The following is a 13,532-nucleotide window of genomic DNA, read 5'->3' as shown; positions in this document are numbered from 1 at the left end:
CAAAAGTGGCTATCATCTAGTCAGAATCTTCGAAGCCGATATCCCAAAGACGGCCTTTCGAACAGACCGAGATTATTACGAGTTGGTGATCGTGCCTTTTGGTTCGACCAGTGCACCGGCAACATTCAACAAGATGATGTCTCGAGTCTTCGCCGTACTCATCGGTATACGTCTATTCAATTTTTTGGATGACATTCTTATTTTTCTACCACTACACAACAACACGAGAAGGATGTGTAGAAGGTCTTGCATATTTTGCAAGACAACGAACTCAATGCAAAGAAGAGCATTTTTGGAGTTCAGGAAGTCCAGTACTTGGGCTACGCGACCCATTTCGACGGAATTCGCCTTGACTCTCAGAAGATAAAGGCAATCCTCGATTGGCACGTTCCAAAGATAGCCCAAGAGATACGATCCTTCGTGGGCCTTTGCCAAGCATATAGCTCGCATATGGATTGGTTTTCTAACCTTGCAGCACCATTGACAGATTTTCTCAAGGGGGTGAAAACTAGAAGACAAAAGGTTTCAGTCACATGTAAGGCTTTAGAGGCATTCTTTGCTCTGCAAAAGGCGGCTTCCGAAGCACCAGTCCTTAAACTCACATCATGAGATGATGCCTTCGAGGTGATCACCGATGCCAGTAATCTCGCCATTGGAGCAATTTTGCAACAAGAAGGAAGTCCCGTGGCGTAAGTTGAATGATACAAAAAATTATTATTATGTATATGACAAAGAGTTACTAGGGGTTATCACAGCCTTGAAACAGTGGAAACCTTTTCTTTATGGAAGGGAATTTACTATGAAGACAAACCACCAGGCCTTGAAGTGCTGCTGACTTCTAATGATTTATGGATGAATGATGACTTGATGAATAACTAAATAAAGACTGAATGTTTATATATGTCCCTGAGGTGCTGGTTGGCCAACTGACCTGCTGTCGGCCAATATTGGACATGGAATATTCACAGAAAAAGGCATTCAATGATGTGCTTTGCTCTCTGCCTTGCCCACACCTGGCTGACCTTTACTGATGCTAAACCGCCTACTGCCTAAGTCTCTCTGCTGGCTGCCGACACAAGTTTGTTGGCTGCCAACAGAGGTCCCAAGCCCTCTTGGTGATGAAGATGATATGCTGGTGCAGATGATGATGATGATGATGATGATGATGATGATGATGATGATGCGATGAAGACAATCCTGATGATGATGATTCTAATGCTAAGCAGGATCTTCTTGTGTATATAGAGCAGAGTTACACGCCTACATCTCTCTCTCTCTTGTGCTGTTTTTCTGCCTGCGTTTTTTGCTCGTGTTCCCAGATTTGGTCATCATCTCCGCTGCTTATTCTGACATGGTATCAGAGCCTAGGCTCTAGATAGGTCTTGGGATTTGTGTGAGCAAGAGGGGGACTGTTTTGTGGCTGATTGGTGGACTGTTTTGGGCTGATCGGGAAGAGGAGAAGCAAGAGGAAGGCGGGCTGATTTGCTGGACAGCCACTTTGCAGGTTTTAGTTCTTCTTTGTTCCCACCCACCCACCCTTTTCAGAGTGCATCCCCGCAATGGCAGATCTGTTTGAGATGGCCGAGAGACATGTGAAGATCCCGACACTCCCCACGTTCCCGGTGGACCGTCAGTTGGACGGGAGCAACTACGGCATATGGAAGGTGGTGATGATGGAATCCGTTCTGGAGTCTTACGACCTCGCCGATTTCGTCGTTGTTGGTGTTCCACGGCCGGAAGTAGAGGAAGGGGAGTTACCGTCAACCCGAAAGGACCGGGAGGCCCAGACACAGATGTGGGATCGTGTCAACGCCAGGGTCCGTTCGTTTATTTTCCTCAACTACACACCACAGGTAATCAATCATGTAAAGCATATGACGCTGGCCAGAGGTATATGGCAGCATTTGGCCTCACTTTACAACAGGGTATCGCCCATGAAGAGGATTTCCTTGGAAGTACAGATGCGGGTTATGAGCCCTGCAAAGTCGTCGACGATGCGGGAGCATATTAACAAGCTGCAGGCTCTTCAGCAGGAAGTTCTTCAGGCTGGGAAGGAGATATCGTCAGAGGACATGGCCATCACGTTGCTGTCACATTTGCCCTCTTCGTACTCAGCATTTTACTCCTCTTTGATTACCAGTGGCAGGCTCAGCACCATCACGTGGGAGGAGCTTGTGCCCACGGTCCTGGACCAGGAGGAACGATTCACGAACCCTCCTCAGGGTGGAGGTTCATAGGCCTTAACTGGCCAACAGTCGAAAGGCCGTAACTCGGGCAAAGGGAAGGCTTCATCGGAGAAGTCTTCTGAGAAGAAGTCCGACGCTGACCGTGAGAAACTGAAGGCAGAGAGGACCTGTAATGATTGTGGCGAGAAAGGCCACTATTGGAGGCAGTGTCCCAAGCGGAAGACCGAGAAGGGTGAAGATTCCTCAGTAGCAATCATGAAGACTCCGGCTTTTGTGCACCTGGAGGTGATGGACACCGATGCTTCATTTTCTTCAGGCATGGAGGAGATTGGAGGACTCTCCGCAACGGATACTCGGGAGTGGATTCTCGATAGTGGTGCTTCCAGGCACATGACTCCTTCCCGTTCCGGTTTACAGGATCTCTGCAGGCTTTCTGGTCACATTCTTACTGGTGATACATCCACTATCCCAGTTCACAGTGAGGGCAGGATGGAGATAGTTCCCGATGGCAGAGGGGGGAAGCATTCCTCCCAGGTGTTGTATGTTCCGGCACTTGGTTTTCATCTGTTGTCAGTGCATCAGGTTTGCAAGACTGGCATACGGGTGGAGTTTGATGAGCATTTTGTTGCTCTCCGGGATAAAGCAACAGGCCAAGTGGTTTGGGAAGGCGGAGTGGAGAATGGAGTTTACAGGCTTTCAGCACTCTCTCTCCCAGGTCCTCAGGTTTGTGATGAGTGGCAGTCTGGTAATGGCCACTTAAGTGTGGATACGCTGCAGGTGCGGGCTTTCCGAGACCAGGTGGTGGATAGCTTGCCAGTAGATGGCAGCAGTTGGCAGGAACTTTCCAGTACTGATGTTGGTGGTTCTTGTGTTCGTGAGTCAGAGGAAACTGAACAGGTCACTTATGCTCTAATGTCTCGTAGTGTTCGGGACATAGAACTTCCAGTAGTTGAGGATGTTCTTTCCACGGGGACCTTTCGGAAAGCCAGGCAGGTGGCAGGTGCTCACTTGCAGAAGGAGGTGGTTTCACCAGGCTTTGTGGTTCCAGATTCAGAGGGGGTGGTTGATAGGTTTCATCAGGTTTCCAGGACTTGTTTGTGCACCGTAACAGGTGTTGATCCTTGTGAGCAGTGTGATGTCTCTGTGACTCAGAAGCTGTATGGTTCATTGATCTGGTTGATGGACACCAGATTGGACGGGAGCTTCCTGATGAGACGGTTGAGCTCATGGTTGCAGATGTCTCTTTGGGAGGCAGGATTGCGTTTCCTGTGGTTTCTGCGGCATGCGAAGGATCATGGACTCTTGTACACAGAGGGGGGATTGTTGGATGGAGTCCGACTCCACGGTTGGAGTGACTCGGTTTGGGGAGGAGATTCGGACACAAGGGGATCTACTTAAGGCCCAGGAGCAGTTTTATGGAGCAGGAGGAGGTTACATTGCAGGTTTGGGCTTCCACTGGAGGAACCCATGGTCATCCAGAGGCACTTTGTTCGTGAACAGATCGTTGCTGATGACATCTTGCTAGAGTTCTGTTCGACGGAGGATAGTACGGTGGACCTCTTCACGAAGTCGCTCTCTCAGGATTTGCTCAGGCGGCACCCCAGCTCCCAGTGGTTGGTTACACAGCCAGGAGCTGAGAGGGGGTGTTAGAAGTCATCTCCTGTCTAGATTTATACACCACGGCCTTTGTTGTGGGTGTGCCCGCCCTTATCAGGTGTTTTATCATTTTTCCTCACTCCCCGCATTTTTCCCCTATTTTTTTCCATTTTTCTGAGGCTTGGGAGGGCTGCCAGATGATGCCAGGAGCACCCCAGTGCTGGCCGACTGGATGTTCATCAGTCGTGGGCTTCAGGGCTACTGGCCGACTGGTTTTCATCAGTCGTGGGCATCTGTATGCTGGCCGACTGCATTTATGCAGTCGTGGGACCTTTTCATCAGTCGTGGGCACTCTTTCTGCTGGCCGACTGCCCTCTATGGGATGTATATATAGGACCCCAGCCCCCATACCTTATTTGTATCATATTCGGGATCTTCTTGTGTATATAGAGCAGAGTTACACGCCTACATCTCTCTCTCTCTTGTGTTGTTTTTCTGCCTGCGTTTTTTGCTCTTGTGTTCCCAGATTTGGTCATCATCTCCGCTGCATATTCTGACAGGGGGGAGGGGGGGGGGGGGGGGGAGCTTTCAGTGGGTAATTTGGGACCCCATTTGGTGTCATCTTGAATACATCTTTCAGATTCATGTATGCTGTTTAAAGGATTGCTAAAGGCTCACTGAACTCGCGTTTAAAGAAGGCCTCTTTGTTTCACACGGTCCTAGCTGGTGTATGCTAAATGAAGGCACACGGGTGAATACGGGAGACGACCCGGTGCGCGATAAAGTAAGGGAGGTAGAGGCTAATGGAACAAGTGCACAGTGCTACCACTAGTCCGGGGTAGGATAGAACCACTAGTCCAAGGTAGGGACAGAATACAAAATTAAGAGAGGAGAGGGAGGGCACCATAAAAACACTGATTTTTGCGATGAAATAGATCTCCAAAATGCGCCGCCAAGGGAGCAGAGGAGAAAAAAACGCAAGTTCAAAACTCTTCTTGATGACCCGTGGAAGCACAAGATCTCTGATACCATGTGAGAATATGTGAATGTGAAGCAGAAGCAAATTGAGATCACACGAGAGAGTAGACAGCCAAGAGAGATCCAACACTTGAGCTAGAGACTGAAATATTGAATGTATTGAATGAATAAACTAAGGTACAATGGCCATGTATACATCTCATGTAGAGCAGTTGGCCAGTAGCACTAGAGCACAAATGTCCACAACAGATAAAAATGCCTAAAATAAGCCTACGAAATATGTGAAAAAATCCCTTAAAATATCATATAAATATCTGGGTAAAAAGGGGATAAAATGGAGTAAAAGAGAGATGGAGATGCCATTGCCATGTCCAACATTCTTGGGGGAAGGAGAAGGGGGGGGCGGGGGGGGGGGGGGGGGGGGGGGAAGGGGGCGGTGAAGAAGCCTGGATGAGCTAGTTAATAGGAAAAGCCTGGTGATGGATGGCAACTTGGGGACTGGAGAGATGAGAGAGGTCATGCTTATTTTAGCCTTCAGTATAAGGAGACCTTAGCTAGACTTGATAGAGTGTATTTTGGTGACCAGGCATCCAACATTCCTCACACTTGGGAATGGGAAGACCTTAGTTAGAACAAAGAGGCCTTCCCAAAAGGTTGCTGATGGTTAACAACTCGTTGTTAAAGGATCAGATTTTTGTAGAGCTCACAGATAAAGCCATCCAGAAACTAGAAAGGAGGGAAGGATGGCAGAAGCAATGGACTGCTTTTGCTTGGGATATGCAAGATGTGATAGACATGTTGGAAAAAAAAGGGCTGAGGAGAGAAGAGGGAAGCAACAGGAAGTGAGGTTGAGCTGAGACTTGTTAACGAGGAAACAACTGGAGGGAGTCTTAAATAAGGAAGACTGTCTCAAGTTAGAGGAATGCAAAAGGAAGATGGAGATCTGGGAATCTAATGATGCTTAGAGAGAAAGGATTATTTCCAGGAAACTGGCTTTATCAGCTTCACATTGCCCCTCTAAATTCTTCTTTAGATCCCTAATAGACAAGCAAGTGAGAGATTCTATTGGTCTTGTGAAAGATCAAGATGGGGCCATTCAAGTGATAGAAGGTGTCACGACCCTGTGTTTTTCTCTGGACAATATGCAGGTGTGCACGGGGACATGGTGGACAGTGTGAATGGCATCAGGTGGGAGTGAAAATGGAAGGCCATGTGTGGGAAAACCCCAAGTGTGAAGGGGGCAAAGAGACTTTAATTAAAAAGGTTTTATAACCTTTGGTGGCTAAAAATTAATGTCATAAAGGTTTTCAAACCTTTGGAGGCCTCTAGGTAATATTTAGAGGCTATTCTACTTTTGGGAAAAAGTGCGCCTCTTTCTCTCTCTGGCTTTTGGGGAGAGGTCGTAGAAGTTGGTTGTGTGGAGGAGAAGAGAAAACAGGCTGGTTGGCTGCGTGGAGGGTAGCGGTACCGTACAATAGCTGTGAAAAGGCTTGTACAGATTGGTACGGGTGCTGCAGGTTCAGGCGCCTACTGTGCAGATGCAGATCTGTACGAACAGGTACATGCAGGCGGATAAGGACAGTTCTGTCCAGCAGGTACAGGCGGGTCTGAGCAGCTGAATCGCTTTGGCTTGTTGGAAAGGGCAGCAGGCAGGCTGTGCTTCAGAAGTTGTAGGCGCAGTTGAATATCTCCACCGGCATGCTTTTGGGAGAGTAACGGGCTGGCTGCTGTGCTGTGCTTCAGAACAGAGACACACGCCTTCCTTCTCTCTCTCTCTCTAGCTCTTGGAAGATGCGCTTCTTCCCCTCCCTTGCTTGCTATGAAACGCCCAATAGCACTGGTGCTTTTTGGAGGGGGCGTGTCTTTGCAGAAGACAGGGGGCTGGTTTCTCTGGACATAAAGGTGGACAGAGGCTAGTTTTTCATGAACATAGACATCATGATGATGGTGTTCAACTGATGGAACTTTCAGCTTCTCTATGCTTTGGTTCGGGACTGTTTTGGGACTGTTTATGGGCTGTTTTTGTTTGGCTGCAAATTCAGCTATGTGCTTGGGTTTTTGGCTGCGAGTACAGGTCAATTGGTTATGTTTCTTGGCATGGGAGTGATGCAAGCTCGCATGGCTGCGTGCTCATGGAGCAAATTGTTTTCTTCCTGCTAGAAAGGAACAGTGGGACCTACAGTTATGGGCATCTCTATGTTGCCAGATGTTTCATGAGGGAACAGGTAACTTGATGTATGCTGTTGTTGGCACTGTTGTTGAATGGTGCTATGAATGGTTCTGTATGGAAACAGGACAGAAGTTTCAAAGGGAAACAGGCCTAAGGGTTTCATGTGGAAACAGGTCGTAGGTTTCTCGAGGAAACATGTTTTTGGGTTTCTCCAAGAGATAGGTCACATGCAGGCAGAAGGTACCGGAATGGACACATGTTTGGTACAGCCTTGCTACTAATTGGACAGGGGACAGGGAATCCATGACAGAGATGGATTTACCCTTGGAAGGTAGAGAGGGTTGGTACAGGTGTGTCGACTGTATGGTATGCTGTGCTGTGATACGAGTTCTCTTTTGAGAGACAGTTTGGGAGTCTGTGTTGTGACGCAGAAGCACTGGATGTGTCAGGGTGTGATGCTGTTCATAGTGTGAGAGGCTATGGATGGTTGTGGCAGCCTTGATCATGGGAGAAAGCTTCTGTATGCAGACTCAATGTGAGAGAGTTTTTCGATGTGAACAATGGCTGAACTTGTTTGTGGATGCCGAGTGGACAAGAAGCCATGATGCAGGTTCTTTGCAGGCTTCAAGGGTTCTACTGTGACGGCTGAGTTCCCAGCCTTATTTTGTAATCAAAGCTCTTTTAATCAATTAAAGAAATACCGCAAGGGGCGCCACTGCGATTTGGGGCCAATCGGTGTCCGTGCACTATTTGCAGGAGCACTCTAGCTCCCCCTGTTTGTTTTCCTTTTCTAGGTCCTCAATGGTGTTGGAGTGTTTTATGTGCAAATGTTTGTTTTCACCGCCCTTTGCTTTCTGAAGGCCGGTTTACAGAAGGGGTAGCCTAAAGGGTGTCCTCTGACCAAGCTAGAGACCAATTGAACAAGAGGAATGTCTGGCTGCTTTGAAATTAATGGGAAAAGACAAAACCCCAAGGTGGGATGGGGCCAAGGCTTTTAGAGAAGGGGAACTGGATAAGGGAATCAAAGATGGGATCATTAAGCTGATTCCTAAGCAACCTGCATGTAACTCTTTTGGTCATTGGAAACCCATCACCTTGCCCAATGTTATATATAAAAGCTTGGCCAAGGTTATTGCCATCAAAATCTCTCCTCTTCCTCTTCTTCTTCTTCTTCACGACTATGTGAGTAAGAGAGAGTTTGGTTTCATAAAGGGTAGATCTATTTATGACAATATTATAAATGTTATGGTTGGGAAGGAATTGGCTGCAGAGCAGAAGTGTATCATGATACAACTCAACCTTGAAAAGGCCTTATAAAGTTCACTGGTCCTTTGTTAGCAAGGTGATGCAGAAGTTGGGATTTGGGAGACTGGTTTCTCAATGTGTTCACATTAGGAAGACATGCTTGCTCTCAACTTATGATCAATGGATCCCTCGTTGGTTGGTTCCCACTAATGAGATCTATGAGGAAAGGTTTCCCTCTTGCTCCTTTGCTGTTTTTTGTGGCCACTCACCCTCTGATCCTTGCCTTAGGGAAGGCAGCTCAAGTTGGAACAATTACTGGGCTAAAAAAGTGGGAGAGCATGGTCACCTGGTTATTCAATGCTTTGCAGATGACCCTCTGCTTTTCCTTAAGGCTGACAGTAGAGATTCCAAGGTAACTTACAGCTTGATCACCCTATGTGGTGGTCACATTTGTTCAAATCCTGTCTAGCTGAAGTTGACAAAAAAACTGCTAGAAGATTTAACAATAAAGACATTTCTCATCTAAAGGACTCGTGGAATTTTAGAGTGGCAGTCTCGAGGGATCTTGAACAAATTAAAGAGGAGTATAGCGTGAGTAATAGGAATTCGAGTCTAATAAGAATGGTTCTGACAAGGTTGGAAAGGGCCCAGGTGTCTACTTCCTTTAATGGTGAGCAGGTGCGGAGACAAAAATGGGATACTCTTTGGGGCTTGCAAATCCCACTCAAGTATATTGTGTTCTTGTGGAAATGTATGATGGGTGTCTGCCTACTAATGAGAAACTATGCGGTAGAAGATGGTGGGATAAAGATGCCCCAGATGCTTGATTGCAAAGGGAAACATATAGCACTTACTTAGGGAATGCCCTGCACTAAGAGAGGTATGGACCAAAAAGAACAGATGTATTTCTCAGGTGATTAAATCCAGAGTATCCTGGTCTCACTGGGTTTTAGGAGGCAAGAAGGTTGGCCCTGCTGAGGAGTCTCAAACTCTTTTTGGTATAATGAGGTTCACAATGTTGTGGAAGTATGGTGCTCACGGAATGACCTCGTGTATGGGGAAAGAGGGAAACAGTGATGCTAACTGGTTACTGATGTTGTGCAAAGTTGCTTGTCAATCATGTGTATACTAATAGGAAAAATGATATTGGTTATCAGGCATTATTAGCAGGTTTGACAAGAGCTAGATGAAGAGTGTTCATGCACCAGATTCTAACTGTTGATGTTTGCAGGGCTTTGGTTCATTGATGTGGATGAGAAAGCTATGCATGATGACTGGCTCATGGCCTTGGGGGTGGAGCCTGATGGAAAACTGCTAATCACATTCAAGTGTAAGAAATGGAAATATGCTGAGCACACTTCACTGGGTATTAGTGTTATAGATATGGTCAAAGCTGGTAAGGACTTGGGTGTGGCCATGGACTGGGCTTCTCCTTCTTTGGGAGACAATTTTGTGCAGAATATCTCATCTGATGACTAGTGTGTTGCTGAAAGTCTGGAAAGCCTGTAGATGGTCCCTTCCCTTTTTTTGTTAGCTATCTTGTATGGTTTGTTGTAATTTATAAGGAAGAGAGTCTCTTCCTGGGCTATGTAAATGCCAATGCAAGCTCTTTGTTAAGAGATGACTGATAACATAATATAAATATATAGTTATTTTTATTTTTATTTTAAAGAATGACCATATTAACATCTGCGGAAGTCTGAAGGGCCTATGAGACCAAAAATGATACATATGATCCATGAGTAACCTGGATGTCAAAAACACATGAAAATGGGAAAAGTCAGCCAAAGAAACAAGGCCCGCATACTATGTGAGACTTGTATATACAATGAAATTACCCTATGTCACCCTCCACATGCATGGTGTATACAGCATCAATGTCAACCTCATGTGGCAGTATATCTTCTCTATGGAACCAAAATGACCCAGATCTGGAGCTGGTGGGTAGAGGGTTTGACTCTCTGGGAGCAAGAGCATCTGGCTCTTACTGTGCTCTCTCTCATGACTCCAAGCCTACCTGGTGCCAAGGGATGGCAAGGTTGGATATGGCACCCATAGCCTGTCTCCTCTCCATGCTGCTGTTGGGGTTGTCGCAGTCATCTGGTGAGGGCCAAATAAATCTGTAACAGAGGTCTGAGTAGTCTCATACTGATCCTGCCTCCCTGAGTGTGCCCTCATCAATGCCTCTCACTGACAACAAAGCTCCAGAAGGGATAGACCCAGACATCCGTGATCCCTAAAAGTGCATCAGCCGTGAGAGGGAACCAAACATGCATAGTTTGCATATCCTCTCCTTCCGGAGGATGCCTTCAGTTCTCTCTGACTCAATCTGAAGGCGGTGAGAAGGCACCCTCAGTAAACCAATGGCAATTCTCATAGCATGAGATATGTCTCTAGAGATTCGAGTTTCTCGATGAACCCATCCTCCATAACCCTCAAAAAAGTGCTCTGTAGAGCTAGAGTTTCATGGGGAGCTCTAGGGGCGTCCACCATGTCTGATTCATGTGGAGTCGGGTAACGTCCAGTCTGATAATGCAATTAATCTCTTTCCACAAGAGATCCAAGGAAGGGGATCCATACTGTGTACACAAAGGGGGGGAAGCAATCCATCTGGAGGCCATGCATATCAAACCATGTAGTAACCTGCGAGTACCAAGACCTGCTACGCCCATCCTGTGCAAGCTGTCTGGAGGACTTTAATGATAACCTCAAGACGTGGTCTCAGTCCAAAGTGTATAAGTGAGATATGTAGGTGAAAGTCTGAAATATTGCATCAAGAGCCAATGGTAAGAAAGAGAGAGATGTTTGTTAACAATACCATTGATTAGCAGTTCTTCAGTATCTCGAGTAGAAACAGAGAGAAAGATCAATAAGCACGGCATAACTTTCAAACATGAAGTACCTGGGAGAACAGTCTTGTATAAAGCAGGGCCTGAATTCAAAGTGATACCTCGCCACCTTATTGCCACAGCATACTGCCCAGCAACCTTTGCAATGAAAGACACGTTGAAAAAGCCTTTCATACTGGGGTTGGATGTTATGTTTTTAGGTAACTCTGATGGATCTCCAAACCTTAATATTGATACCGCAATTGAGGTGTTAGATGCCCCAGTAGGATTCCTGTGATTGTCACGTAACTGGACCGAAAAAATTGAAACATCTCCAGCTGTCGAATTATCTAGCCCCTTGCCATCAATAATAGTCATAGATGGGTCAACATCTCCTGCCATAAAGTACAACATAACACATAAATAGACACATATCATACTGTAATATGGTGCCGAGGGGAGATTCACGAAAATGCACCAAGGCCATGGTATGCAATGTCCCTTATGCAGCATAGAGAGCATGACCTGCAAAGGCGCCTATGTGAAATCCCTTCTTTTCATACTTGGTGCAACTAGGACAACAAATCCCGACTCACACCAACAGTCACATTCCATGCAGACAGTAGTACTGACTATAGATGCCGTGATAGACCAGACCTTCCCATAACTAGGAGATGCCTTTGAAGCCATTTCCACCCAATTTCCACCCAGAAGGTCACACTTTCCCTATGGCTGACAGTGCATTGTGGCCTTGTCATGGGATCTTGGATAGTCACAATGGGTAGAACAACAACATGCCGTAGGTACATGGCAGCATGGAAACCTCGCAGCACTACTTTTGAAACTACCCAGCAGCCCCATAGGTATGGCACCAGGTGCCACATTTTATCACAAAGGACCACTACCCAGCACCCTTTTTAGTGCATGGGGAGCAGTAGCATGGCCCATCGAGTCAGGCCTCACTCTACACTACAAGGAGGATGGCATTGCCATGGCACTACACCTGGACCTACCATGGTTCATATTCCCAAGGCTTGATGGATGTGATTGTTGGTGGGGAACTACCTGGTGCCACACTTCGGGACTCTAGAAGATGTTGAACACCTCACAGCTTGGCATGTCTCACGGGGCACACAAGATGACTCTAGAGAAGACTCCCACCCACCAAATGGAATCCATTAATACCATCTGGACCAATCTTTTCACACCCTCTGCAGCACACCCAGTATCTGTGGAAACGGAAAGCTTTTCCCTGCATCCAGCCTGAATCCCTTCTTGTCCGAGGGTGCACATATCCACAGGCCCCTAGTATGGATATTTGCCCACCCTCTAACATGCAATCTCCCTCCTAAAGAGGCCAGCCATGCAGGAAGCCTCTTTGTTCACCTTCATGCCTCAACAGAGTTCTTATCAGTTTTATCTTATTTATTGTCTTTATACACCTTATTCTGAAGCTTTAAGGAAGAGAGGAAGCAGAACAACAAATAAATATTCTGTTATGGTTACCTGCAATGTAATAAAATTGAAAAGGAGATCCTGCCAAATGATCCACCCCCTTGCCAATGGCCAAAACATACTGACCCACATGGTTTAAGGAAAATGAAATCACAAAACTTTGAGACGCATTTTGTATGTGGTCAATTCGCATGTCTGGAGTTGACAAAGAAATGCCGGAACTTTCATACACTCGTATAGAAACATTGTAAATACTTATATCAGTCTCATTCAGAATGTTCCCCGCTAAATCTTTCAGTGTCAGATAAAACCTGGCTACTCCAGGTGGCTGGAATTCATTGATATCATCCTCCCACTCACCTAAACTGTGTCTTAGAGAAAGTGGGCCTGCACAAGCCGTTTAATAGTTAATAGAAAACAATCAACTAAACTAAACATGGACATCTTAGATTCTGATTTGCCTGTGTCCTAAAAACAAGCAGAAACTCAACCTGAAAGGAAACAGGTCTGTAGCCTGTGGTAGGAAATGAGGGCTCCCATGGCAAAAACCCAAGTTCGAAACTCTCCCCTACGTACACCTGTGGTGTGTACTATAACTATGACTGCGCACACATGCGTGCGCGCGTGTGAGTGCGAATGCGCACACCCATGCGCGTATGTGGGTGCATGTGCACACATGCTTGTGTGTGTACACCCATGCATGAACGCTTGCATGTCCCCTGCACGCACATTGTGTGGGTAGATCAGTGTTCCAATGAAATGCGTTTCATTCCATGTGAATGAAACGAAACGTTTCATAGGAAAGAAACGCGTTTCTTTCATGATGCCTGGGAAACCTACGTTTTTTCAACGTATTCTATCTAGAGAGCACGTTTTTCGAAAAAACGTCTATAGGTGACTGGGAAATTGATTGAAGGAGCTCCTGCTTTGCACAAATCAGCTCCTACCAGCTCCTCCCGCACTTCTGAGGTTCCATGCCCGCCAACTCTCAGGTTGGTTGTGCTGATTTGTGCTTTTTTTATTCGATTTTGTTAAAAAAAACACAGATTTTGAAATTTGGGGGTTTTCATGCCA

At 46.4% G+C, this 13,532-nt stretch overlaps 1 protein-coding gene across 28 annotated transcripts in view; it reads right to left on the bottom strand.

Moving 5' to 3' along the window:
- The window catches only part of LOC147618507 (uncharacterized), a 161,372-nt gene that overhangs the window by 139,744 nt on the left and 8,096 nt on the right, over nt 1-13,532 (bottom strand). For 21 of the 28 annotated variants that reach the window (XR_015262131.1, XR_015262129.1, XM_086774959.1 and 18 more), the window contains 2 exons: nt 12,510-12,845; nt 11,078-11,398 (listed from right to left, as the gene is read on the bottom strand). The exons of 2 other annotated variants lie outside the window; for them this stretch is intronic. Coding sequence is in view for 24 of the 26 variants with exons in the window: in XM_086774959.1 (XP_086631085.1) it covers nt 11,078-11,398; nt 12,510-12,845 (657 nt within the window). In the remaining 2 variants the exon portion in view is untranslated. The remainder of the gene's footprint in view (nt 1-11,077; nt 11,399-12,509; nt 12,846-13,532) is intronic. 5 more of the 28 variants (XM_086774945.1, XM_086774958.1, XM_086774957.1 and 2 more) reach the window with 1 other exon arrangement.

This window comes from Cibotium barometz, chromosome 35, assembly GCF_041138505.1.
Source record: "Cibotium barometz isolate CiBa-2024 chromosome 35, ASM4113850v1, whole genome shotgun sequence".
NCBI classification, from domain to species: Eukaryota; Viridiplantae; Streptophyta; class Polypodiopsida; order Cyatheales; family Cibotiaceae; genus Cibotium; species Cibotium barometz.
This window is presented reverse-complemented; position numbering and strand designations above follow the sequence as displayed.